The following is a 13,055-nucleotide window of genomic DNA, read 5'->3' on the forward strand; positions in this document are numbered from 1 at the left end:
ACTACCAAGAGGGGCAGTTATTGAAAAAAAAACTCCTTCTCTCCAAACTCTGTCCAAGGAGTGAGGACTTCATGGAGCAAGCAGGAACTGGGCTTTCTCAACCACTCCTGAGGTGAGTGCCCAGGGCCACGTGGAATCCGCTCCATCAGGGAGTGTCTGTCTCATCTCCTGCCTCTTATTCCCTATTTGTCTTCACTGCTGATGTGTCATTTACAAAGTGCCACAGAGAGATCATTTGGAGGGATGAGAGATGGCACAGTTAGGCTGCTGATCCTGCAGGTCGGACACCGTCACCCAGAGGCCCCAGGTGCCAGGTAGAGAAAGGCCGGCGCAGTCTGGCATGGAGGGTGCAGATCTATGTGCAGTGAGCACCAATGCCCCTCCCCACAGCGGCAGTCGGAGCCACCCCCGGGCATGGTGGATTCCACCTGCCATGCACAGTGACCGGGTAGAGGGCAGAGGGTCAAAAAAGTCAGTCCTGGGGTAGTGAGTTAAGAAAAAGGCAGAGTTCTTAATGGTGCAGCCACTTTGGAAGACAGCTGGGCAGTTTTGAATCTAATTAAAGGTGCATTTACTTATGATCTGGGAATTCTACTTCTAGGTATTCACCCAAGAGAAAGGAAAACACGTCGGATGAACATCTGTGTGCAAATGCGCACAGCACTTTTATTCATACTAGCCCCGAACTGGAAACACTCAAATATCAATGAAATGTTGAATGAAGAAACACATTATGATATCCATGCAACAGACCACTCCTCAGCAAGGAAAAACAAATGAATGCAGACACCTGCCACAACACGGGTGAATCTCAAAGGCAATTATGCTAAGGAGGCCAGCTGTAGAAGGTAACACACTCTACAACTCCCTCAACATGACATTCCAGGAAAGGCAAAAGTGTGGGACAGATGGCATGGCAGTGCTCGCCTGGGTGGAGGGTACGGAGGATGCTCTGGGCAGGTGCAACCTCCCTGAGTCTTGTTTGTGGGGCACTTATGTCATTGCACCTATTTGTCAAAAGTTACTAAATGATGCCTTCAAAAAAATTTGTTTTCTTTTTTCTTTTTCTTTTCTTTTCTTTTCTTTTTTTTTTTTTTGAGATGGAGTCTCCCTCTGCTGCCAGGCTGGAGTGCAGTGGCGTGATCTTGGCTCACTGCAACCTCCGCCTCCTGGGTTCAAACAATCCTCCTGCCTCAGCCTCCCAAATGGCTGGGACTACAGGCGTGTCCCACCACGCCCAGCTAATTTTTGTATTTTTAGAAGAGATGAGGTTTCACCACGTTGGCCAGGATGGTGTTGATCTCTTGACCTTGTGATCTGCCCGCCTTAGCTTCTGAAAGTGCTGGGATTACAGGTGTGAGCCACCACGCCCGGCCCAAAGGGTGATTTTTATTAGAAGTAAATTGTACCCCAATAAACTTATCATATACACACAGTTGGTGTTGGTGTGTGCTCTTCCCACCACCATCCAGACTGACCTGCTCCCTCTCTTTGAGTGATGCCCTTTCCTGGCTGAGGCTGCCCTAGATGTTTGACGTAGGCCAATGTCCCCAGTGCAGACACGGTAGGGGGATTTGTGTTCAACCCTCTGCAGGAGCACAGGGGAGAGAGGAGGTGATGTAGAAACAAAACAAAATAAACCAGACAGCAAGGGACAGGTGGGGCCTTTCCCTATCCATCCCTATGCTTCGCATCAGGCCTGGCATTTGCAAGGGGCTCAGTCATTTATTTTTTATTTATTTATTTTTTTAGATGGTTCTGCTCTTGTTGCCCGGGCTAGAGTGCAATGGCACGATCTTGACACATTGCAACCTCTGCCTCGCAGGTTCAAGAGTTCAAGCAATTCTCCTGCCTCTACCTCCCAAGTAGCTGGGATTATAGGTACTCACCACCATGCCCGGCTAATTTTTTTTTTTTTTCAAACTTTTAGTAGAGATGGGGTTTCACTATGTTGGTCAGGCTGGTCTCGAACTCCTGCCCTCAGGTGATCTGCCTGCCTCGGCCTCCCAAAGTGCTGGGATTACAGGCGTGAGCCACTGCACCTGGCTGGGCTCAGTGATTGTGTGGGGAGAAGGAACACACAGCACAGCACACACATGAACCAGGTTTGGCCTCCCAGGGAGACACGGGCCTTTCTCTTTAACATCCATAAACAGGAAGAGTGTCACCCTCCAGGATGTCAACAGCTCTCTCCCAGGAGATTAATGGCTGGTTCAACACGCGTGTCGATTCTTCAGCACAAGAAAGTGATCAACAGCCAAAATTTAAAAATAAATAAATAAACAAAACACCTTCCATTTTAGATGCAGTGACTTGTAACATCTGGCGTGTCTGTCTGAAGCACAGACTCCCCCCAGGGCAAACATCCACAGTTAAGGAGGATGTAAGACTGGACCTCACTAGAGGGAGCCCAGGGCAAACGTGAAGTTGGCCAGGCTCAGGAACAGAATAACAACCAACATCCGGTGCCCCTTGACGTGGATAGACCCCGGAAGAGCCGGCTCTGCCACATCTCCTCCATGCTGCAAACTTTGATACTCTAACCCCTCTACTGAATATCATTAAGTAAATCCCCAAGAACACAGTTAATCTGAGATCGACCCTTATTTCTCCAAGTTTCTTGAGTGGACAAGGAGATTAATGCCTGAGGGGAAACTTTGCTGGCATATTCAGAGACAGAAGTGTTATTTCTCAGCTCCCATGACAATCCTGGGTGTCACTTATCAAGGGCAGCAACTGAAGGGGTGAGCAGGCCAGATGACCCCAGCTGGACACCAAAATCACCCAAGGAGCCTTCAAAGCCATCCTGAGGTTCCCTCCTCAGAGGTTCTAGTATAACCCATTTGGGGTGGGGCCCCAGCATACACATTCTTGCTCCTCAATATGGCTTAGTTCCTTAATTCATTTCCTCTAATGATCAACCAACATGTATGGGGTCCCCCCGTATCACGAACCAGAGACATGGGTGTAGAGTTTAAGATGAACAAGGAGCCTGACCAAATGATGACTCCTGTGGATTTTCACCTCATTTTCAAAGAGACTTGTTTGTTTGAAAATCTTTTAGACTTGCTAAGAAAGTCTCTGAGGGAGGTAAATGAGTCCACTGAAAAGAGTAGCTGCAATGACTCCCTTTGCAGGTGGCCAATGGTATTCCAGCCACTGACGACCTTCGGCTTGTTATCTGAGACCTGCACCCAGAAAGAGCATATGACCTGTTGGTGCAGCCTCTTTCTCCACTTTTGCCATTCAAAGTCACAGTGTCACCCTGCGCAACAGCCACTGGTATTACAGGCAGAGTCCACACCCTTCCCACCCAACTCCTCTCTCTGACATCTTAGAACGATGGAGAGAAAGAAGTCAAGTAATACATGGATATCGAAAGCATTCCTAAACATCCCCTTTAGAAAAATTCTATCTACAACAATGGAAGTAGCCATTTAACACAACAATAAATTCTAGTGTGAAATGAGAAGCAGTTCTGACTCTCGGCATTCAGAGATTTTTTAGAGGAGGAGGTTTTGGAGCTGTGGCTTGAAGGGTCAGAAGGAATTGAGTACAAGAGGCACAATGACCAGGACATTTCTGTAGTGCGCATGTGTGGGAAGGGGCATGTGTGGTGGGGAGTAGAATGAAGTCAATAGAGGTGTGGACAACCAGAAACACATTCCGTGTTTGGGAGCAATGACTGGACGCACTGTGTGATGTGATTCATTCTTACAAGGCCGGATGGGAGAATACAAACCTCAGAGGCAAAACTCACTGATTATGGCATTGTTTCCTAAAGAGCCTGGGCATGGTTTTAGTCTGTTTTTAAATTTAGAGCTCCAGGAAGACACTGTCAATTGGCCAGAGTTAACAGTGAGTATGAGATTTATTTTCTGTCCCAAATTTAGGGAAATTTGACAAAGGGTGGCTAATTAGATTTGGCTATATTATGGAAGGTCTTGGTGCCCACCATGAATAGAGCCCTCAGTATTTTCTATGAACCAAAGCAGGCCCTTAGAGATACGACCTCATCATACAGTGTTTCATAGAAACTTCACCATAAACCCCATGCATTAGGCAATTAATATATGGATGGAGTAAGTGTGCCCAGAGGAGCAAAGTAACTTTTCCATGACTACAGAGGTAGAAAGGAAGACTGGGGATTTATGCCCAGATCTCCTTGACTCTAAAGTCCATTTTTTTTTGTGATGGTTACTAGAAGTCTGGATTTCAGCAGGAAGGAGGGATGGAAGGAGGACAGGAGGGGAAGGGAGAAAGGGGAGGGAGAAATGGCTGAGACCAAGTCTTACAGGCAGATGTATGAGTTGTTCACAGTTCTGAAAATCCATAAAACCAAGTAACAGTGGAATTCTCCCCTCTTCAATACCATGGTAGAGACACATAAAATGCCATTTTATTGGGAGGCCAAGGCGGGTGGATTGCCTGAGCTCAGGAGTTCAAGACTACCCTGGGCAACACAGTGAAACCTCGTATCTATTAAATGCAAAAGAAATTAGCCAGGCATGACGGTGTGCACCTGTAGTCACAGCTACTTAGGAGGCTGCGGTAGGAGAATTGCTTGAACTTGGGAGGTGGAGGTTGCAGTGAGCCGAGATTGCGCCACTGCACTCCAACCTGGTAACAGAGCAAGACTCTGTATCTTAAAAAAAAAAAAAAAAAAAAAAAAAAAAGCCATTTTAAGAAGATCTCTCCTGCATTTTTGCTTCACACTGGTGCTTCCCCAGTTTACATACACAATCCTAGTCCTGCAGCTTCTGGCAGCCGTGAAGGTAACTTGCTCTGCAGAGGCAAAGCCTGTCTCCGTGTGTGCAGCAGCTGGGCCCTGGAGACTCGCACACAGGAAGAAAGGGCTGGAAAGGAATGCGCTAACCAACACGGGTGCTGAGAATTCTCACGGCTGCCCTCCTGAACTCGCTACCTACAGACTGCTCATGGTAGAGAGACCTCTCAGGATGGCACCAGGCTCAACTCACAAGGAGCCCAGGCTGCCACAGATTTAATTAGAAGGACATGGAATATAAACACTTGAAATCTGTCTTCCTTTTCCAATAGAACGCCAGCTACTCATAATCACCATTAGTGTGGTTTCTACATTGTGTAGCCAGGTTTCTACACCGTTCCAACCTGGCTGCTGATTGAATCCACAATTCTGATCTTCCTTTTTCTTCAGTGTGTGCTGTACATAAGCACAAAACTAATTTGAGCCTACTGTTTTCATCACATTCCTCTTCTGCTCAGAAAGGTTGCTATGTTCTTATTGTAAAGACCAATACCACTGGGTTTTAAACACTGAGTGTTTCAGTTGTCTGCACTCTAGGTACCTCCTAAAACCTACCTAACCCTATGCCTGCCCACGCTGAGTCCCATGTGAACACTCCAGCAGCAGCCTGGTCGGGCACCTCATTAATTCTAGGAAGTGTTGGCTCATGCAAAGGTCAAGTTCATTTCATGTTTTACCCTGCCTGGAGTATCTCCCTCCTGTCTTCATCTATTAAAAAGTAAACAAACAAACAAACAAAAACTCTACTATGAGGCTCAGTTCAAGTCAAACTTCCTTCTTGAGATTGTTTATGACGGTGACGCCTTCAACCCTCTCCTCCTTCTTTGGTGTGCAGTGTTAAACATCCTCGCTTCACGCCTGTAATCCCAGCACTTTGGGAGGCCGAGGCGGGTGGATCACGAGGTCAGGAGATCGAGATCATGCTAGCTAACACAGTGAAACCCCGTCTCTACTGAAAATACAAAAAATTAATCAGGAGTGGTGGCACGCGCCTGTAGTCCCAGCTACTCAGGAGGCTGAGGTAGGAGAATTGCTTGAACCTGGCGGGTGGCAGTTGCAGTGAGCCGAGATCCCATCACTGCACTTCAGCCTAGGCAACAGAGCTAGATTCTGTCTCAAAAAAAAAAAAAAAAAAAAAAAAAAAAAAAAAGAAAAGAAAAGAAAAGAAATTACTCATTTAAAGGACTTTATAACATTTTATTATATAAGTCTGTATCTTTCCTTTGCAACAATATTTCAATTTCTTAAGGATAGCAACCATGCTTTCATTGCTCTAGATAATATTTCAATAAGTATTTGCTCACACAGTATCTTTTCTGCTTCCATTGGAGGCAAAACAAGAATGCTGAAAAGTTAATTGCAGAAGGTCAGAATGAGATGAAATTAAAAAAAATTATTGAGTATTGAGAATTATAGACAGTTGAGGCCATAGATACCTCTTTTAAGAGGGAAATTAAAATTACAAAGACATTATAATTACCTGAGTGTCATGAAACAAGCCTCAGCTTAGAAAAATTATTAAAGAGAATTGTTTGATTGTAGGGTTATATTATTCCTTTTCAAGATGGCTAGAAACTAAAGTCTGATAATATTTAATTATACGACTACAAATATATATTGGGTACATACTACAATACTAACTAATAACTCACTACATGCAAAATTCTTTGCTGGGTGTTTTGCATATATCATTCCACTTAATTCTTTTTTTGAGATGGGGTCTCGCTCTGCCACCCAAGCTGGAGTGCAGTGGCACAATCTCAGTTCACTGCAACCTCCGCCTCCCAGGTTTAAGCGATTCTTGTGCCTCAGCCTCACCATGCTCAGGTAATTTTCGTATTTTTAGTAGAGACGGGGTTTCACCATGTTGGCCAGGCTGGTCTCGAACTCCTTACTTCAAGTGATCCATCCGACTTGGCCTCCCAAAGTGCTGGGATTACAGGCGTGAGCTACCACACCCAGTCATTCCATTTAATTCTTCTAACAAGCCTATGAGGTGGGCACTATTTTGTTTTGTTTTGTTTTGGTTTTTGAGATGGAGTCTTGCTCTATCTCCCAGGCTGGAATGCAATGGTACAATATCGGCTCACTGCAACCTCCGCCTCCTGGGTTCAAGTGATTCTCCTGCCTCAGCCTCCTGAGTAGCTAGGATTACAGGTGCCTGCCACCATGCCCAGCTAATTTTGTATTTTTAGTAGAAACGAGTTTTGCAACAGGCCAGCCTGGTCCCGAACTCCTGACCTCAGGTGATCCACCTGCCTCGGCCTCCCAAAGTGCTGGGATTACAGGTGTGAGCCACCACACCAGGCCAAAGTGGGCACTATTATGATGATCTTTTTATGTGGATCCTAAGACCTATGGAAGTAGGACAGCTCTCGAGGTCACACAGCCAGAAGTCAACAGCAGAATGGGCTCAAGTTCAGGTTTGTGTGGCTGCAGGGCCTAAGTCATTCCCTGGCATGATGCTATTAGGCTGGCACTGGGCACTGTACTTTCTCCACCTAGATATCTACTTCCTAAATAAACAGAACACTCCTCTGGATCACAGTCTATAAACTTAGAGAGCAATTCCAGGTGGAAGGAAGCGATGGCTCAGTGTCCTATTTCCACAGATACAGAATGTGGCTTTAAAAAGTCAACTACAATTCTAAAGAAACACAATTTTTTCACAATTTTGTTTGGTGCCTGAAAATTACCAGTAGGTAAGCAAAGTTAGAGCAGCAATATCCACAGAAGACGGCCAGTCATGAAAAAAAAATGCCTTTGAACATCCAGTAGTTTCTATTCTATTATGGCTCTGAGTTTGCCAGACCCCTAAAGGCCAACGTTACACAATAAAGCAATATGACCGATTTTTCTTCAAATTGATTTTGGTTATAGAAAAAGAGTCCATATGTCTCTCAGAACAATCCTAATGGATATGAGACTACATTTTAGAAATATGGTATCACTACTATTAAAAGTGTGTATTATGTATATGTGTGCGTATAGAGCTAAGTAGATAGATAATAGACATAAATATAGATAATTTTGCCTTTGGCTTTAGACCCTAAGAAAATATAAAGGCAAAACTAATTCTAGAAAAAAAAGTCATGCCAGGAAAATGTCATGCAGTAGCCAAGTCTACAAAAATATTTACTGGAAACACCTAACAGACCCTTGCCTCCACCATGGAAGATTGCTTTATTTTATTACAATTCTGATATAAAAACTTTTAGTGAAACACTTTATGTTAAAAATAACTAGCTTTGGTTCTGCTAAAATATAGATTTGTGTAAAAGTCATATGTCGTTTTAGGATACAATTTAAGAATAAAACTTTTGGAAGCTTGGTATGTCAAAGTCAAACAAACCTACCCTTAGGTCATGGATTTTTAATTATATAAAAATTCAGCTGCCTTGGGAGTCTCATCGCAACTCCTGCCTTCCATGCAGAAAGAGCTCTACCTGGCCCGAGCTATAGAGGTCACAGCCATCGAAGGAGGGAAGCTAACAGCGGGGACAGGGGACTGAAAGGGGGATGGGAAAGGTAGTCCCTCCTAAAACTCTTCTGCCATTTGCAAAATGGAAGGACACTAGAAATCAGAGGGCATGAGAATGTTAATTAGGCCTTTTTCTCTGGCTGGTTGGAAAGCCTGAAGCTAAGAAAAAAAAAAAATCAAGTTATAAATGACAAAACCATCCTGAAGATTGCACAGCCTCTGGCTTTAATTTAGAGGGAGGAGTGAGGAAAGGAAAGATGAGAATTAGTAAAAAAGGTACAGATTTGTGTTTTCAAAATCAAGAAAATCTCTTAGTTTTCTTGTATATGAATAATGTACATTTAAATATTTTAGTAGGGACTTTTTTATTTTTAAAAGACAATTGTGCTTTCCTCCCTATCCAAAACCCACCTAGATCCTCAGACTTAGAGCTCCGGGCTGTGTTCTTCTCCTGCCACCTGGTGGAGCACGCACACCGGTGACAGTGATGACCGAGAGGTCACGAAGCTCCAGACCCAAGGAGATACCGCTCAGAGAGTCACTGTCTCATTAAGACAAATCAGAGTCTGGCAATATTTGCCATGAATTAATTGGCTAATTTCTCATAAATGGTCTTATGACAAAGAGGAAGAATTGAGGTTGAGCAACGCCGCTTCAGAGGAGCTGTGTTCAGTGACATGGTGACAGGGTGGGACACTGACTTTGGTACCCCCAGAGGTTGTTTTCCAATAAATACACTTGCTACATCTTTCAATCCTATAAGAACCCTCAGAAGAGAAACTCGTATGTCACTACAAATCTCATCTTTATAGTTATCACATTTGTTCTCTGCATTGTGAAATTTGAATGAATCTCAAGGGTTTTTTTGTTTGCTTGTTTTTGCTTTTTTGTTTTTTAGACAGAGTCTTGCTCTGTCACCCAAGCTGGAGTGCAGCGGTGCAATCTTGGCTCACTGCAACCTCTAGCCTCCCGGGTTCAAGCAACTCTCCTGCCTCAGCCTCCTAAATAGCTGGGACTAGAAGTGTGTACCACCATGCCTGGCTAATTTTTGTATTTTTAGTAGAGATGGGGTTTCACCATGTTGGCCAGACTGGTCTCAAACTCCTGACCTCAAGTGATCTGCCCTCCTCGGCCTCCCAAAGTGCTGGGATTATAGGAGTGAGCCACGAGGTTTTTTTTTACTAGCATGGGATTTCGAGTCAACCTGACTTATGCTGAGACTCCAGCCGCAGCATACACTAGCTAGGACGTGAGGGGCAGGTGATGACCTCTTGGAGCTCTCACTTAAAATGGAAATAAGAATGCTTTTCTCGCAGGTTGTTGAGCAGGGATAAAGGTATATGAAAGCCAACCAATAAACGAGGGGGATTATTCTTGCTCTGATTCTATTAAAGACACCAGAAGCAGCTCCCTCCATGTTAAGGTCATCTACAAGGGGGATCATCACCAGCCTCCGGGTATCTAAGTGCAGAAGCTGAGCCTTGGCCTGAGCTTTGCCAGCTTGTTTGGCAAACCCCTGTGCCAAGTTCCTAGAATCTGTTTCTTCCAAATTCTGACTGATGCAGTAAAATATTAACACCATATGTTAGGCATCAACCACTTTTAGAGTTTCGAGTTTTACAAATTGATATAAGATGGAATGAAATATCTATCATCTACAACAAATTCTATTGTTCCCAGAAGGGGCAGATAAATCTCAAGGCATAATTATAGTCCTGCCTGCCATGACCTCTGAAGATGTATGTCAGTTTGTGAAAGAATAGGATAATTCCTCTTTACTGAAGAATATTTGGGTTTCTATTTAAAACATACTTTTAATGAAAAATTTGTATGAATACTTTATTTTTGCAACGTGGGCCATCTTTGCTTTCTTTGGGCTTCATTTTTCTAACAATCTAACAGAAACTATCGGTCACATTTTGCTGAAGATCCACATGTGTCTTCCCTTTGTCTAAAGCCCACATGAAATTAGTTTATTCGTGTTTGTTTTCCAAGGACATGCCTCTCTTCTAAGCTGTGTCGTAAACAGACAGCAGCAGCTATAAACACTCATGCTGTGATTAATGCTTGCCTATGGAATAATGCTTTTTAGACACTCCTGCTGTTAAAATTTGCTTGGGAAATGAGGATGCCTCAACCTAGATATTCACAGGAGCCTACACGACACTGCCTGCAGCACAATTCAGTTTCTTTATCAACCTTTCCTGAGCACCTCACCTTTGCAAAGCACGACAATAGAAACCACAGAAGACGGGAAAGAGAAACTCGAGGTGGGGAAGAGGAAGGCCAGGAGACGAGAGTAAGAATAGGGGAGGTGAGGACGAGGGAAGAGGAGACAAAGGAAGAATAAAGATGAAAACAACAAAAAGGCCTCCTTTGCAGACTTTCCTAGTCCTGCAATTGTTTTCCAGCTGTGTCTGACTTAACACGTGGTTTCACCATCCTGCAACTGTTTTTCATCTGTGTCTGACTCAACACGTGGTTTCACCAAACTCTAACCCGTGTCTTTCCTGCTCTGGGTTCCAAAGGTGAGGCTGATCACGCATCCGAGGGTCACGTGGGGGACGTCTGCCCAGCACTGAAAACTAAACTCGCTCCTGCTCCGGACAATACATTATTGAGAGACCAATTGAGGTTAGAAGTGCAATCTGAGATCATGAAACAGCACGGAGCTGGGCGGCCCCGTCAAAAGCAGACACTGAAACCCGGCTCCTGGGAGCACAGCCAAGCTCAGAAAAGGCCGTAAAATAAGAACACACACGCCCCTGAAACTCCCTTGGAGTGATGGGTAGAACAGCGCTAACCCCACTTGCTGAGATGGACTTGCCCACCCCATTCCCAACGCACTGCTGAATTTCTGACCAGAGTAGTTTACCTTAATCCCATAAATATGTTCCGGATTTGTTTCTGATGACACGTGGTGGGCTGAGGGGGGCTTCCATTGTACCAGCGTGGGTATAACCAGGAACACTCGTGGGAGGCCGAGGGCCACCCCACCATGCCTCAGAGGAGGCTGCAGGTGATTACAAAGCAGAGGGGAATGTCCCGCTCTGCAAAACCTCCAGGGTCAACCGCAGGAACCAGCACAGGAAGAGAGCAGAGTTGCTCTAGGAAGGGGGCTTCACTAATGGGGAAGTGAGTGGACTCGAGTGACCCCCTGACATCCTTAGTGTCATTATCTAGGGAGAGTCCCAGAGGTGCGCAATATCAGCACCCTTGGCTATGAGAACTGGAATGCCATTTCCCGCCCTAAGAGTTAAGCAGTTCGTCCATGTTCTACCCTTCACTTTGCCCTGCAGATTTCTAATTAAAAGAAAGGAAAGAACACTCTTACCCATGAGGAATTTTGCTCAGGACATAATATCCACTATAGGAGTGTTGATATATCTGCAACAGACAAAAAGGAAAAAAAGCAGGCATTGAGACAAAGGCTGTGACTCTGATATTTTTCAATCACTGTGAATCCGAACAAACATCAGTGAACCCAAAGCAGTTAATCCCGACACCTGGAGGCAAAGTCTTTTATTTACATAGGAAGCCAATTTGCATATCTTGTTTATTTTAGTTTCAGCATTTGCAATGGTTTATGGGGCAGCCAGAGGCTTGATGTCATCTCCATGGCTACCTGGTGTGTGATTAAATTAGGGGCACAGATTTCAGGCTTAACTAAATATAGCACAGAACTAATGAGGACACCTTGGTCATTGGAGACCGTCAGGCACAGTCAGCTAGACCCAACAGGTCAGTAAAACCCATGTACAGCTAGAGTTCCCTGTGGGTTATGGCAAAGGGTCTACCAGAAATTCCACTGTGTGTCTTCAGTGAGTTGTAATATCGAAGTCAAGGCAGGCTTAATTGGGCACACTTTTGACCCTCTGTACAATTGGATATGCATCTTTTAGTTTCGAGAGAGTAGTCAATAAGAGCTTACTGAAAAAGGGCAGTTGGAAGTATCACGGCTTTAAAATGGAGGTAACAGAAAACCAGAAAAACAGTGCTTCCAAACTCCTGTGACCCTCAAATCTCACATGCCTTTCCTAACCTCCCGAGCCGGGAAATGACTCCACAATCCATAGATAACCACGAATAGAATTCGAGGGTTGCCCAAAAGAAGGGAGAAGATGGCAGTTTGAGAAATGTTAGCATCCTTCATCGCCAGCCTCCTGAGTAAAGACCTTGTTGAACATACAGAATGTGTGGGTTACTCTGTTGTGCTGAACCATATTTCATTTCCCCCAACCTTCTCCTTTACCTGTGAAACCTCTGAGAGCTGGTGCCCTATGTGGCTAAATGTTCAGTGGCCAACATTTAAAACCACCTTTCTAAAGATAATAGGTGAGGGACGTGGAGGCAAAGGCAGACATATCCAAGGTAGAGTACTTTGAACAGGGAAATGCATTTGGGGCACCAATGATGGAAATGAGCCTGCAAAGAAAACAGGTAGGATTTGCTAATACCACCATTCCCCACCTAGCCTGGATCACTGAATTAACTTCTGGAAAATCACAATGGTCTTGGAGTTATTTGGAGAAATAGGATCCAGATATAAAAATAAACAACAGCACTTAAATCCCAACAATCTGGTGCTTTCAGAGATCTTGAGACTCCTGAACCAGAAATATGGGGCCCAGGGCCCCTAGCTTTGAGGGCGGCAGATGGGGAAGTGCTACTTTAGTCGTAAAGAAACAGCCACTAAGAGACAGGACTGTGTAGGAGAGCTTTATGGAGCTGCCATAGCAATCTAATAAGGAACACAGAACTTAACTTCTTTTGCTATTTCTGTCAGAC

General features: G+C 44.5%; 1 protein-coding gene across 4 annotated transcripts in view; it reads right to left on the minus strand.

Moving 5' to 3' along the window:
* DPP6 (dipeptidyl peptidase like 6) overlaps positions 1 to 13,055 on the minus strand; it is a 1,147,427-nt gene that overhangs the window by 244,937 nt on the left and 889,435 nt on the right. For all 4 annotated transcript variants that reach the window (XM_050785804.1, XM_050785807.1, XM_050785803.1 and 1 more), the window contains exon 6: positions 11,602 to 11,654. In XM_050785804.1, coding sequence (XP_050641761.1) covers positions 11,602 to 11,654 — 53 coding nt within the window. The remainder of the gene's footprint in view (positions 1 to 11,601; positions 11,655 to 13,055) is intronic.

Source organism: Macaca thibetana, chromosome 3, assembly GCF_024542745.1.
Source record: "Macaca thibetana thibetana isolate TM-01 chromosome 3, ASM2454274v1, whole genome shotgun sequence".
NCBI classification, from domain to species: domain Eukaryota; kingdom Metazoa; phylum Chordata; class Mammalia; order Primates; family Cercopithecidae; genus Macaca; species Macaca thibetana.